This window comes from Oncorhynchus clarkii, chromosome 14 (assembly GCF_045791955.1).
Source record: "Oncorhynchus clarkii lewisi isolate Uvic-CL-2024 chromosome 14, UVic_Ocla_1.0, whole genome shotgun sequence".
Lineage (NCBI taxonomy): Eukaryota > Metazoa > Chordata > Actinopteri > Salmoniformes > Salmonidae > Oncorhynchus > Oncorhynchus clarkii.
In genome coordinates this window covers 7,242,545-7,258,476 of record NC_092160.1, presented here as the reverse complement: position 1 = coordinate 7,258,476, position 15,932 = coordinate 7,242,545, and the positions used below count along the sequence as shown (strand labels likewise).

General features: G+C 44.2%; 1 protein-coding gene across 15 annotated transcripts in view; it reads left to right on the top strand.

The window, feature by feature from the left end:
* LOC139366191 (protocadherin alpha-C2-like) overlaps window positions 1–15,017 on the top strand; it is a 216,337-nt gene extending 201,320 nt beyond the window's left edge. For all 15 annotated transcript variants that reach the window (XM_071103404.1, XM_071103405.1, XM_071103407.1 and 12 more), the window contains one exon: window positions 11,680–15,017. In XM_071103404.1, the coding sequence (XP_070959505.1) occupies window positions 11,680–11,981 (302 nt within the window). In that variant the 3' untranslated portion in view covers window positions 11,982–15,017. The remainder of the gene's footprint in view (window positions 1–11,679) is intronic.
* Window positions 15,018–15,932: the final 915 nt, after the last annotated feature.

Genomic DNA, 15,932 nt, shown 5'->3' with positions numbered 1-15,932 from the left:
AGAGAGACGGAGAAAGAGAGACAGAGAGTTAGGCTACATTAGAGGAGTGTATTGCTTTGGATATTTGTTTCTGAGAGAACGATTACGTAAGAGTTCTGAAATACTTGGAGTGTGTCGGGCTATGATTCTGATCTTTGGTAAAGACAGAGAGGAAGAGGAAGAGACTCAGAACTGTAGAAACACAGCAGAGAGAGATACACATATACAGAGAGGGTGTTATGCTGTGGTCATCCCAGTGTAAAATGAATCCTTCACAACACTAATGTGCCTCTTAATGATCAGTGATTGACAAGCTGTTTAATTTCCAATCATAATAACGTTGCCATAACAGTGATGGGCATAATTAACGCTCTATCAATCACTGGAAGGGGACGGGTATTTGCTGGACCAGGTTTCACGCTAGATTAGATGAAAGGTCAGAAGAAATGAGAGACTTCGAGCTGGAGGAAGGGTGAGTAAGGGAGGCAAGTAAGAGAGAGAGAGATTTTTCCAATGCAACAGCCATTGACAAATCAGACAGTGCTCAGGCCCCTCCTGTACTCCCTGTTCACCAATGACTGCCTGAGTCTCCAACTCAATCATCAAGTTTGCTGACAACACAACAGTGGTAGGCCTGATTGCCAACAACGACGATATATCCTACAGGGAGGAGGTGAGAGACCTGGTGGAGTGGTGCCAGGAAAATAACCTCTCTCTTGACATCAACATAACGATTGGCTAATTGTGGACTTCAGGAGACAGCAGAGGGAGCACGCCCCGATCAACATTGACAGGGCCACAGTGGAGAGGGTCAAAAGCTTCAAGTTCCTCTGCGTGCACATCACTGACAACCTAAAATGGTCCACCCACACAGACAGCATTGTGAAGAAGGTGCAAATGCTTGGCCACTAAGACCCTCACAAACTTCTGCAGATGCACCATTGAGAGCATCCTGTCGAGTAGTAGCACCGCCTGGTACGGCAATTGCACCGTCCGCAACCGCAGGGCTCTCTGGAGGGTGGTGTGGTCAGGCCAACGCAATCACTGGGGGCACACTGTCTGCCCTCCTGGACATCTACAGCACTCGGTTTCACAGGAAGGCCAAGAAGATCATTAAGGACCTCAGCCACCCGAACCACGGGACTATTCACCCGCTACCATCTAGAACAAGGGGGGGGGGGGGGGGGGCGGGGGCAATTCCAGTCCTCGAGGGCCTGATTGGTGTCACATTTTTGCCCCAGCTAACACGCCTGACTCCAATAATCACCTACTCATGATCATCAGTTTAGAATGTAATTTTATTAATCAGCTGTGCTTGCTAGGAATGGAGAAAAAGTGTACACCAATCAAGCCCTCGAGGACTGGAGTCGCCCACCCCTGATCTAGAAGGAGGAGACAGTAGAGGTGCATCCAAGGGACCAAGAGACTGAGAAACATCTATCTCCAGGCCATCAAGCTGTTAAACAGTCACCACTAGCCTGCCTCCGCCCAGTACCCTGCCCTGAACCTTAGTTAGTGCTCTAGCCGGCTACCACAAGGCTCTACCCTAACATCTGCAAATCTGTGTATGTGACCAATACACTTTAGGGGGGATTTGATTTAGAGGTTATAATTGTGTGTGGTTCTGTGCTGGTCGTGGCAGGTGCCTTTGTTGCCATCCTGATAGGTGAGAGAGAGTAAGAGAGGGAGTGAAGAGGGGGGGATAAGGGAGAGTGGAATGGGTAGAGGGAACGAAAGGGGAGTAGAGAAAGAAGGTCAGAGAGGGATGGAGATATGCTGGGAGGGAGGGGAACAAGATGATTGGAGCACAGACAGATTTTATGTTCCTGTTTGATTGTCATGGCTCAATTAAAACAAAGAGGAGGAAAAGTGGGGGTTCCCACTTGTTGAGTCTTGAGGGCAGAAAGCAGTGTGCATCGAAATATATAGACAAGGAAGCATTAATGGATTTAGAAAGTTTAAGAAGAAGAGGTGGGAGGGATTCATTCTGACCAGGATTTTGACATGCAGTCAGACCCAGTCAGAGCCGGTCCTGACCTCCCTGGGGCCTTAAGCAAAATTCTGCTAAGGGGCCCGTGAGCCATGTAAACCATTTGCCATTGGCACATAGTCACACCTGACACCCAGTGCCCCTCCTTCCTTTAAAACAGTTTGCTCCATCCGTCTCTCTAAGAATAAGTAGACCTATACAGAACAGAATGAGGTGTAAACAAACAATATTTATTGAATAGAATATTTTCTACAGAATCTTAACATAAGTGAATATTAACATGAACATAAATAAGAAATTGTAGAAAATATAAAATGTAGAAATAATAAAATATAACACTGAGCTTTGGCTCTGCTGCCTGGTAATTAGTCCAGTTCTCACAATATTATACAATTAGCTTTGTCTGTACAATGTAAACATAAGCCTATAGGATATGGCTGCAGCTATATGTCTTAAAATAGTCAAACAAAACCTATACAGCTGTGTGTTTAACTGTGGTCCCCTCTACAGCCTGGGCATTTTCAGCATCAGCATGGGCACCAGTCTATCTGGGCTGTCTGGAAGAAATTGAGAAAGTATGTCACATAGTTAGTTAAGAAGTTAAGCAGTCATTTACACAAATGCACTTCTGCCGTACAATCTTAAATGTTACTAAGTGCGTAAACATTTGAATGTTTGAATTAAAATCTTACCATCAAAACATTCCTCTTCTGCACTTTCTTGAGTCAAAGCCACCAATGATGTCATCATAGGACTTGTGTTTCCCCCATGTCATGATATATGCTCATGATGGCCAGACCCTTCACACACGTCCCTGTGACATGGAAGACCTCAGGTAGCTTTTGAGGAGCTTTCATTTTGAAAAGCTCCTCCCCTGCCGATGCTACTGTTGCTGGTAGGGTGACTGCAATTCTTAGGGCCGTCCAAAAGGTTAGGATATAGAGTTCCTCCGGGTGTTTCTCACAGAGAAAGGAGAGCAGCTCAAAGGCAGTCATCTTACCTGATGGCAGATCAGGTACATTCTGAATCTCGTGTGCCAGATCCATTCCACTGGTGTCACAGTCGTCTCTGAAGGTTTGAGTGTTTTCAACTTCCATACAGTGAACCTTTAAAGATTCACTGGACATCTGAGAGGCAGCACTGAAGTTCAGCAGCACTCCATATTTGGTTTTCGACCGGTTGAGTGTTTCAAATCTCTCGTCCATGGACGTCACAGCAGAGTCGACTTCAAGGTTTTTCAGTGCATCAGTCACTGGTTCATCGGGAGTCTTATAGCTGAAATGCTTCTTGCTGATTCTCAGTCTCTTCTCTTTCAGAACAGCCTCCACATTCATTTATTCACAAATGCTTTTTGGCTGTTGTCTGGGCCTCAGAGAATCCAGTTTCCCGTATGTAGTGAGGGAGGCCTTTGCATTTGAGGTTAAATTCACTGCGATATCCAACTGCATTGAGGCGGATTGGAGGAGCTTGTTCACCTTGTTTGTCATTGTCAGTATCTCACACCATACGACACAGCAAACCAAGAAGCAGTGGGACCCAACTTCCTCTGCAAGTGCTTGTGCCTCCACTTTGGCCACAGGATCGCTGATCGCCTGTCTGGCTTCCAGTAATGCCTCCCGAACCTCAGAAGCCTGATACATTATTGCATGAACACTTTGGAGCCTACTCTCCCATCTTGTCACTCCATGACTTCACGGTTATGTTCACTAGTTTCTTCAAAACACTCCGTGTTTGTGTGCCAGCTGAAAAGAAGGTGAAGAGCTTTTGCACACGCCCAAAAAACTCGACTGCAGCTTTTGAAGATTTGGCAGCATCTGCAATGACAAGGTTTAGAGTGTGTGCTCCGCATGGGACGAGCAGGCTCTGGGATTTTTTTGGAGCAGTCTGGCTTGTACTCCTTGGTGCTTGCCCTTCATGTTGGCCCCATTATTGCCCTCTGCAATCTTCATATGAAATCTTCAGCTCGTTCAGCTTTATCTAAGATAACAGTGGTGGACAGATTCAAATCTGTTGTAACCTCAACATTCACAAAGCCGAGGAAGTGCTCCTTGAGCTCTGGCTTTCCCTTTAAAACCACGCTTTTCAGAATAATGGACATTGGCTCCTGGTGACTAATGTCAGGTGTACAGTCCAAGATAATGGAAAAGTACTTTGAGTCTCTTACTTGAGTCACTATTGCTTCCAGAGTCTTGTCGCTCACAATCTGTATCAGCTCATTCTGTGTGCGCTTCCCAAGGTAATGAGCATGTGTCGCTCCATCTTTAGTTTTTCTGAGAAGGGGGTCAAATTCTTCCAGTGATACAACCTCTTTTAGGAAGTTTTTATTATCTGGTTGGAAGAGTTTGTCTGATGAACAGAAAGCATGCTAGGTTTCTTTCAGCCAGGGACTGGGTGATACCTATGAAACGTGTAAGGACATTCCGCCATCTCTTTCTTTCGGCCTCCACAAATTGTCATTTTTTATCTGGTCAAGAGTCTGTCCCCGACTTAGGCGCAGATCAAGTTCTCTCCACTTAATCATATCGTTGGTGTGTTCAGGACTACCCTCGTAGGATTTCAGAATGGCGTTGATATTTGACCACTCATTCACGCCTTCCTTTATTGTTTTGTAGTCTTTTGTAGAAAAGAGCTCACAGCAAAAACAATACACAGCCTTGTTTTTGATTGAGTGTGAAAGCCAGCTCAGAACAATCCAGTCCTGGTTTGAATGGACCTCTGTGCACCAACTCAGTCCTCATACAGTCTGTTAAGACTGGGGGCCAATCTGCTGGGTCATTTGGTGGAGCAGCAACTGTTCTAATAGGGTCTTAGCTGCTTGTATCTGATACTGGCTGCATCTGGTTGTGCTAATACTGGCTGAGGCTGCCTGTTCTTCACCTGGGTCTGTGTTAGTACTTGCTGAAGACGGCTGTATTGGATCTGTGTTAGTATTTTCTGAAGCCAGCTGTACTGGGTCTGTGTTAGTACTTGCTGAAGCTGCCAGTACTGGGTCTGTGTTAGTACTGGCTGAGGCTGGATGTGGATCAACTGAGTCTGTGCTTCTACTGGCTGATGATCCAGCATCTCCTCTACTGACAAACTTAAGCATAACACTTGTAAATTATAGATAACAATACTATTATTCATTTCATCAGCTGCATCAGGTCCATTCAAACGGTCTCCCCCAGATTTTCACATTTTAAATATTATTTATACTATGGCTTGGCTGAATACTTGATGGTTATTATTTACTGAGAGATGTACATCCATATTGCTCAGTATGCCCAGCTAATCAACATTTTAAATGTAATATAGAAATCAATAGTCAATGTCAATGTAACGGTTGTCTCCTCTGACGAGGAGGAGTAGTAGGAAATATCGGAGGAACACAGCAATCCCAGATAGAAAAAAGAACATAGACAACCCACCCAACTCACGCCCTGACCATACTAAAACAAAGACATAATAAAAGAACTAAGGTCCGAACGTGACAGTCAGTCCATTGCTTTCCATCTTGCATTAGTCCAGAGTTGTAACTAAACCTTGACTGAGAGACTAGATAATCATTGTCTTGTTTTAAAATTGTGTGTCTCTGAGGTGTGTCATCACGCCCATATGTTGTCTGGACTGGTCCCCACAGAGGTTGCTGCTGGAAAGCGCAAGTTTCATTTCGTTCACGCGCAACGCTGTTATCTTTTCCGAGCTGCAGTTCATAAACCCCGTTGCCCGTTGGCGTTTATCAAACGTAATGAATAGTTGTATTTCACTCTCACTTTTGTCAGGCACAAAGTCACAGAACACAGCCCTGGAAGTGGCTGGCAAGCAAGACACAGACAGACCAACAGATGCACTGCCCAGCTAGGTTAGCAAGACAGTCAGACTAGAGAGAGATGCACTGCAAGCTTGCACATCAACTTAACGTTACTGTTATTTGCTGACATCAACTCGGAGGGGAGAGAACACAAGTTTACCTGATTGCTGTTCCCGCAATTCACTCTCATGGTGTTTTTCCTCTCTTTTCATGACCAGAAGGATAGTTCCGCTTCATCTTCTCATCGAAGTTGTAAACATTGACACCTGCTTTGACACAAGGGGAAGGCGGGGCCCTTGTGTAATTTGCGGGGCCCTACACAACCTACACAAGTGTATAGGGCCGCCCGGCTCTGGACTCAGTCATGGGGCTTTTGACTTGGTCATGATATGTCACAGACAATCAAAAGGCTCTTCTACCCAGCTGTAATGTCTTTGACCCGGTGTGATGCTGCTTCTCTCCTCTGCCCGGCCCTATCAGGTCCTGCTGCATCTGTCTGATTTCCATCACAGTGACTCAGGGCCGGCTGCGGGAATAAGAATATACAGTATACAGTGCCTTGCAAAACTATTCAGCCCTCTTGGATTTATTCACATTTTTGTGTGTTAAAAAGTGGTTTTATTTGTATTTTATTTTTTTACAATCTATACAAAATACTCTGTCATGTCAAAGTGGAAGGAAACAGATTAATACAAATTAAATAACTAAAATAGAGTCGTTGCAAAAGTACTCAGCCCCATATGTTTAGGCAAGCCTAAATTAGTTCTGTGATCAAATTTGACTTAACAAATCACATAATAAGTTACATGGACTCGCGCTGTGTGAAATATTAGTGGTTGACATGATTTTTGAATGACTAACCCTTCCTCTGTCCCCCATCCATACAACATCTGTAAGACCCCTCAGTCAAGTATTGCATTTCAAGCGCACATTCAACTACAAAGACTACTACAGAGAGCTTTTCCAACGTCTCATAAAGCAGGGCCGTGTTTGGTAGATGGGTAACAATAACAAATCAGACCATGAATATCTCTTTAATCATGGTCAAGTTAATAATTATTGTATTCAACCACCCAGACACATTAAACCGGACTGCAGGACAGGAATGAAACTCCTCAGAGATGTCACCATGATGCCATTTGCGATTTTAAAACAGCTACAGAGTTCAATGGCTGTGATGGGAGAAAACTGTGGATAGATCAACAACATTGTGGTAGATCACAATCGTGTTCTAAATGACAGCATGAAAAGAAGAATACAAATATACAGAACACAAATATTCCCAAACGTGCATCTTGTATGCAGCAAGGCACTAGAGTAATACTGCAACAAAACACGGCAAAGGAATACACTTTTTTGTCTTAAATGCAAAGCGTTATGTTTGGGGCAAATCCAACACAACACGATACTAGGTAACTGTCTTCTTATTTTCAAGCATAGTTGTGGATGCATCATGTTATGGGTATGCTTGTCATCGGCAAATACTGTGGAGTTTTTTTAAAAACAAACGGGAAGGAGCTAAGTACAGGCAAAATCCTAGAGGAGAACCTGCTTCAGTTTGATTTACACCAGAGACTGGGAGAGGACCACAACCAACAACACAAGGCCAAATCTATACTGGATGTGCTTACCAAAAAGACAGTGAATGTTCCTGTGAATGTTCCAAGTTACAGTTTTTACTGAAATCTAGCCACGATCCCCAACATCATGACAGAGCTTGAAGATTTTTGAAAAGAATAATGGGAGAAATATTGTGCAATCCAGTTGTGCAAACCAAACCTTTAGAGACCTCCCTGAAAGACGTACAGCTGTAATCGCTCTCAAAGCAGCTGAATATTTATGTAAGACTACATTTTAGTTATTTACTTGTATTATTTTTTTTATTAATCTATATATATTATCATCTTTTCACTTTGACATTTACAGAGTATTTTGTGTCGATTGTTCACAAAAAGAATGACAATTACATGAATTGTAATCCCACTTTGTGGAACTCAGTCGCGGTCTTCATTTACTGTTAATGGCATACACAAGGTGTAGTTTTGAAATTTGGTTGTGCATCAGCAGTTCTTCTTTTGTCATTCAATGACAGTCACTCAACTGTCACTCACTAAACATTTTTAGATTGGTAAATTAGTCTTGCCAACTACCAAAACCTTGAGTAATCATGGCCGAATTACCGACCGGACATGAAGGGCATTTGCCCAGGGGTCATGACCTCCATTGACGGCCCCATAGATTTTTTTTTTTTAGCCATTGTCACTCAGATATAATTTTAACATGGCATAAGTCATTGCAAAATGTGTGGAACGTGCTGTAAAATTGCTCATTTTTCTCTCCGCCCCATGGCAACTAAAAAACAACTTGCATAAAATGAGTTATAAACCTGCAACCTTTTCTCTACGCTCCATGGCAAAATTAACTTTAAAACCAACTCTAGCTTAGGGCCCCCAAAGGGCTGGAGCCGGCCCTGCAGTGACTCATCACTCTCTGGGGTCCTATCTGTTTATGACTTTATGTTTGCATCAGGAGCACGGGTATCTCTTTATCTGCCTGCATTGTTTTAGACAGGAAATTACCCAGGGACAGCATAGCTGAGCAAATGCATTTTAGACTAAATACCCTACCACTTTCTATGATTGCTGTCTTTCCCTTTCCCCTCTCATTCCTCCTCTCTTTTATCATTTATCCCTTTTAAAGAGCAGAATCGGATCACAATGTTGGCTGGGAGTCAGATAAGGGCAGTAACCCAAGATTGATACAGACTCTCCCACTGTCTCCATGTCAGAGAGAGAGAGAGAGAGAAAGATTGTATCTGTCTCCTACTCCTCTCTCCCTCTTATCATCATCCTCTGTCTGAAAATAAAAAATCCTGAACCATCACTTCCATTTGACTCCCCCCTTTGCTGATAGCTACTTTATTGAGGGAAAGTGTACTTACTAGGCCTGTGATGGGTGGTTGTCTCAGCTAGCTATCTTAAGATGGATGCACTAATTGCAAGTGCTGTGGATAAGAGCGTCTGATAAATGGCTAAAATGTTTTTAAAAAGTCAATGTACGTGTGTCCGACTCTATCTCACGGCGCTGATGTCACATCAGCGGAGGTCAGATAGCACTCCTGGCTTGAATAGGAAGTTAAAAGGAAGACTATGTGACTGCTGGAACTCTGTGTCTGTTTCAATGGGCCAATCTGTGCCCTCTTACAGAGTAGGCAAAATGGCTGCTGGTAATGAGGATATTCCCTATAATCTTTCCCCTGCGTCCCAATTCTCTACCTTCTAGCATTGGCTAGAGACAGATGTGGCCATATTCTTACACCACTCATTTCCTTTTAAGTCCACGAAGGGAAGTGAATAAGTGCACACTTTAGGGCAGAAGGGTAAAGGATTGGGACGTAGCATCTGTATCTATGAGAGGGGGAATAGGACGGCGTCCCATCATCCAGAAAGGCTTGCTGCAGTGTTTGACTCCATAAGAGAGATTAGGAGCGTGTGCAGTGCAGGGGACATCACACTCTCCTGACGCCCAGCCTGGATTTACTCCCAGAATCCATCACTCTGAGCAGCTCCAGCAGAGAGCCCGGGCCAGTACAGAGGGGGGGGGGGGGGGGGGGGGTAGGAGGAGAGAGACTGGGAGGGAAATAGGGCCGCAAAGAGAGGGGAGGGAGAGAGATGGAGAGGAGAGAGCAAAGTCGGGTAAGGAAAAAGGTTGGGGTGGGGGAGAAAAATAGAGAGGGAGGAAAAGAGAGAGGAGTCAGTTAGGGAACGGAGGCGGAGGAAGGAAGGGAAGGAAGGAGAGGAGAAGAGGTGATAGGGGAACGGGAGAGAAAGCGTGGGGAGCTTCATAAAAATCTGCATATTCCATCGTTTTTATCGTTTTTTTAATGGTCACTAATTGCCAGAGGAAATGTTTTTGTTTATTCCCTCTACTTCTTTTTATAGTACTTAGAAATGTTTTTGGCAACAAACAAAAAAACTATTTTGGTTCCTTTTGAATTGAGAGAGGAAGCGGGAGAAGAGAGGAGTAGTGTGGCGCTAGAATAGATCAGTGATCTAGCTCCGTCTTGTCGTTCTGAGCTCTGCTTGGTTGTTATTGAGGCAGACTACATTTGTGCCTCTATTCTTGTTCCTTGAAGCCGTGTAACAATGCCTCCCCCTGGCCACTTCAATCACTACCTGCTGAATGAGACATGTACTGGCTGATCACGACCGACTTACTGAACTCTTGCCCTGTACCAAATGATGGGTCTCTTTCCCATGGGGTGCTTCATACTCAAAAACGTTTTTTTTTAAAATTCCTTTCGTTCCCCCCCCCCCCCTGTATATGTTCGTGTATTCAGGATGCCTTTAGCTTTTTCTTGACAGATGGACTATGTTAATGGGGATTTGAGCTGAAAGTACCACCATAGCTTGTCCTCCTAACTCTCCAATAGAGGCAAGGTTGTTGAGGACAGGGACTGGGGAGATGGCCTTCCATGCCCTGGGTGTTATATGAGGCCAGTCCTCCCTCTTCCAGACACTGTTCCTTCTGCTTGGATGAACTCTGTTTTGTTAAACTCCCCTTTAGAGGGAAGTCAAAAACAAGAGAGACAAATAAAAAGTGTAATGTGTGAAGGAAGTATCGCAACTAGGTCATAGCTGTGAGGAATGAGGCAAAGTGGTGTGGGGTGTGTTTTGCTGGTGGAGTGTGTATGTGCGTCGGTTTGTGTGTGTAATGGGACTGAGTAGTTAGAACAGTCCCCTCGGGATCCCTGGGTTGTCAGGGTGGGGTGTGAGCTCTGTTACATGCACTCCGGCTCATCAACCCACACACGCCTTTTGAACGCAGAGTCACGGTGAGCAGGCTGTTTGACTGACCCGGCACCTCTGCCATCACCTTCCCCATCCCCTTTAATGAGGAGTTATTTATGTGAGCGCCCCTACCCCTTTAAAGGTGTTGTTTATGCGTTCTCTCTCCTTCGGCAGATTGATGGGGTCGGGTTGGGAGGGGAGAGCTGAGAGCTGAGCCAGGTGTCGCTCTACTCTGCTCTGCTGCAGTGAGTCCTGATGTGTGTCGAGAGACTGAGGGAGAGCTGACAGTTTATTGAGGTTTCTCAAAGTACTGAGTACAGACTCTTTAACTAACTGGAGACCACTTAAAATGCTGAGCGTTTGAGATGGTTTAGGTCGCCGTTGTTTGGGCTACTTACTCAGACACACGCACACGCACACACACACATAAGGTAAACACTTCTATTGAACAGACACTATCTCCCTTTACCTTTTTTCTTCTTAGCGCTTCAGTGGCGATCTGTGATGGAAGTTGAAAGCGCAGTCATCTCCCAGAACTAACGTTCAGCGTGTAAACGGCTTGTTGACTTTCCGTTTAAATGCCATGTCTTTATTCCCTGACCTTTCCCCGCCTCTCCCTGTGTGATGGAGCGCTTCATGTCTTGTCCCACAGCGCCGACCGGGGGCCCTAGCCGTGGCGAGGGGCGACAGAATGGACACTTTGATTCTGTGCTGCTTATCAGTGGACCGTTTGAAAGCTTGCATTCTGAGTCGCCACCCCTTCCTTTTGACTGGTGTTATGGCTGTTTCTGTGGATTAGTGACCGATTAGTGACATCACAATGGGAGTCAGGGTGATCAGAGAACTCCTGTGGGTGACGCTTCAGCATGGTGTTGACTGTGTGCTATGGGGGCATCACCAATGGATGCTATGTGGGAAGAGTCTGACACGGCAGAGGTTTCCAAGTCTTTTCAAGAAAGTGTCCAAGACTATGACACCAATGACAACATTGACAGTTGAACCAATGACATTGTGGTTTACAACCATCTTACAACCCCTCTATATAGACAATATTGATGACAATGGTTGTGAGAGAGATGATTCCAGTACAACATTAATAACCCTTCGTGGTTCTCTGTCTCTGTCTCTAGATGCTGAGGGTGGAGAGGTGTCCCCACCCATGGGTGCCGGAGTGGACAGTAACAGCTGGCACTTCCGTTACGGCGCCGGTGGTCCCGGAGGACTCCCCCAGCACCTGAAGCCTGGCGAGGTCCCCCCCGAAGCCTTCATAATCCCTGGATCGCCCGCCATCATCTCTATCCGCCAGCAGGGAGGAGAGGACGACAAGAGCGACTTCATCAGCTTCGGAAAGAAGGAGGAGGCCAAGAAGAAGAAGAAGAAGAAGAAGGAGAAGAAGGATAAGAAGGATAAGGGGAAGGATGACGATGAGTAGAGGAGGAGGAGGAGGAGGAGGAGGAGGAGGAAGAGAAGGAAGGGGAGCTGTTGAAACAGAGGTACCAACCAAAGTCCACCGGGAAACAAAAATACAATTATTTTAGACCACAGGTGAAAAGAGATTCCCAATTCTACTTCATAATCTCTGGCTCAGTAACACAGACAGGCAGACAAAGTCTGCTGCAGTCTACTCTATACCCACCCCTGCAACAAAGATAACAGCCCAAATCTCTCTGGTAAAAATCGGGCTTTACCAAGATTATTGTAGATTACTGTCGCCTCAAAAATCTTTTACTGGGGTAATTGATTAATCATGCCTTGATGAGAAGAAAAAAAACAGATTGATAAATGTTCCACCATGCCCCCAGGAGCCTATACACCTTGAGCCAAACGATTCCCTCCCTACTCTTCTCAGCGAGGGGACGAGAGCCACTGTCTCCCCTCACCCTCTGCTTTTCACCCTCCCACCCACGGATACGTTGGCACCTCTGTCTTACCCCTTCCCACCATGTTGTATAATTCTCTCTCTTTGAGAGGAAAAGAAAATCCAACAGCCAGAAGAAAACAGCTCTGTGCCAGCCTCGGAAAGAGAGCAAAAAATAAAAAGGAAATGACGAGAAGAAAGTAAACTGAAGACTACACAACAGAAGACGAGTTAAATGTTGGTGATTTAAGAGCTGGACACTCACACTTGTAAATAGCACGGGAGAGAGTTGCTGAGGCTAAAGGCTAACATGGCACTGCTGCCGCGGCTTCCTATCGCGCTCTCTTGCTGTCAGTGTTCCCTGTGACGGCAAGGAAAACATGGCTGTCAATGACAAAACACGCTGACACACACTCGCTGTAACAACCCGGACACTGAGAACACCTGAGAACTGGAGAGAGGTAAAAAATAAAAAATAAAAAAAATACAGGAGCAGCCAACAAAACAACATTGTGTTTAATACTGAACGCAAGCTTTTTCCTAAGCAGTACACATGTGTACAGTAGATCTACTCTCTCAGGGTTGGCACAGCAGCATCCCCTGCAGTTACTCCTGATGGGTTCGCTCACTACTCTCTTTTGGGACGACGAGTTCCTTCTCTCGCCCAATGCAAACAGATAGAACGAGGGATGGAGAGAAAGGAGGAACACTCTTCAGAGTCTCCTGAGAACGAAAGAGAGAAGAGTCCAGTTGAGTTGGCCTGTGATCCAGCTTGTTGATCTGAGCTCCGTTGGAGCCTTGTAGAATAGCAGGAGCGTCTCTAGCTAAAGATGATCTCTTCTACTCTCCCCCTGCCACTCAGCAAAAGCCTGAGGCTTTCTGCTCTGAATGTTTGGTAGCAACCATCACTTACCTGATATCCAACCTGATCCCCCATCCTCCACATCCCCACCCCGCCCTTTCCACTCCCTGCCCCTGCCCACACAGATTATCATCCCCACCCTTACACCAACCACAGACTGCTTCTTCACATGATGATGATGATGAATTTGTGAAACTTTTTCACTTTCTATTTGTTCTTGGAGAAGACCCTCGATTTCCTACTCTGTTTAGTTAGCTTTAACTGATCTGCAGCGCTTCTGCTTGTCCCACCCCCCTTGCCCTCGGCCTTTCTCTTTTCTCTGGCCGTGGACTCCCCCTCTAGCCCCATGTTCTTTCAGGGTGAACTGGGAAGGCTGAACATTGTGGTGTGCTGGGAACAGCATGGAGTAATGTGGAAGAGGCCTGAAGAACCCAGTCGGGACCGGGGGTCCATTATTCTGAGTTCTATAACGCCAGCTGTCTCCAAGTGCAAAACGGTTGAGTTCTTTTAACTTGTGAATACTACACTGTTCATTCCTGTTTGTGGTCACTGGCGAGAGGGGACGAGGTGGGATGGGGACAGGGATGGGGTGGATGTCTGGGACATGGTTCTGAGAGCTAGGCTTATCCTCCATGTTCCTGGGTACACGTATATCTCGAAATTGATTGATTATGATTGGTGAATCAAAACAGTAGGTCATCCATTGGCTTTTATGTACACAATAAATGTAGAGTTAGACTTGCTTTTTATATATGTGGCCTGTGCATTAATAAATGCAGTGTATACTGCTAATTATTACATTATTAATGAATAAATAAGGGCATCTAAGGATTCCCACCCCACAGCTCTATCCCATCAATCCCCTCTCAGGAGGTTTTGTAATCAGCCCTGCTTCGATTGGTTCCCCGTTCCCCTGCCTGTATGTTGTTGCAACGCCCCCCCCCCCCCCCCCCTCCAGGTTTTGCGGCTCAATATGACGTCACTCCACTAAAGCGGCTGCTGCATGTTCGTCTCAAAGGAAACTCAAACAATATAGAGATACAATATATATATATATATAGAAATAGATGGCTATGATTTTATTGTTTCGTATTATAATTTTACTTTATGACTCCCACAGGAGATATGTGTATGTACCGTCTCTGTCATGCATCTTCTACATATTACACCCTCCGCACTCCACAAGACAGTGGTGTTGTATGACGTTAACTAAACCTTTTCGATATTTGTAAATGCTGTTGTGTGATGCCCTTGATCTCAACTCTGTTCATTTTGTTTTATGGAAATAAGATTTTCGTTTTTGAGAACAAGCAACAACAACAAAAAAATAAAAGTTTTGTGTCCGGCTTTGACATGATGATCTAACTAACGCTGTAATATTGTAACTGAAATATGTATGATCCTGTGATGAGCTATCTCTTCCCTTTCAACAGAAAAAAACGAAAAAAATAAACACGAAAAAAGAAGACAATTCCTATGTAAAAATTGTATATGTAGTGTATGCTTGTGTTTAGTGAGCGTTCACGCTGTCATTCTTTTATCAGCGTATGATGGTGAACAATGGTGGCGCTGTCCTGGCCTACTGATCAGTACAGATCTGTTGTGAAACCTTTTTTGTACACCTGCTCATCTACTGTGACGGTGAAGTAGTGACATTTAATTTCTTTCAGTTTTTTTTTTATTTGACCTAAATGGATACAGTGGTAATGTGTTTTGTTTATAAATCACTAAATAAAAATTTTCTTTCATAAAATGAGACTGACGTTGTCGCCTTGGAGCTTGCTTGGAAACAGGCATTCTCTCTCACACACACACACACACACACACACACCTTCTCCCTCTTTGCATTAACAGCACAGTTGCAATCAGTACACTGTAAAAAATATTGTGCCCCTTTTACTTGAACATTTTTTTGGTAACTATTTGCATCAGCTTTTTAAGTAAATCCAAAAAGGAGGATCATTTAAGTATAATATACTTCGCTTTTAGTGCATCACAAACTCAAATATATTAAGTGCAAACAACTAACAGGATCTCAACAATTCCTTTCATTCAACTTAATTTTATCACATTCAGAACATTTTTTTTTTAGTTTGACCTGCTTAAGTCCTTCAAGTCCCAGAACTAATGTTATAAGTTTGATATACTTAATGTAATCAGTTACAGAACTAACATTGTAAGGTTATTTGGTGAATTTGCTCCGTATCGTAATTGATATTCTATGTCTTTTCTACAAATGATTTTGCTCAGTTACTTATGGTACTCAGGTTCGTAAAATGTATTTAATCTTACTACTCAAATATATACTCACAAATATACTTAAAAAGCTGAGGCAAATAGTTACCTCAATAGACTTGGGAAAATTGATTAAAAATTGTATTTCTATACAAGGGAATATGCAAAAAGAAACAACAGTGTTCAACTTCAAACTTCAACACCTTTATTTTGAATAAAGGTTTTCTTCAAACATCAATTGCCTTTTATACCCTACTCCTTAAGCATTTGTGGAGAGCTCATTACTTTGTCATCTTTAATCATTCTGCGTATAAATCCACCTTGCCTCCTTAGGTAAAGTTACATCCAGATAGCTTGCACCTGACTACGAATATGTTCAGATCTTCACAACTGCATAAAGTGTAGGTGATAGTTTGGGATTAGCACTT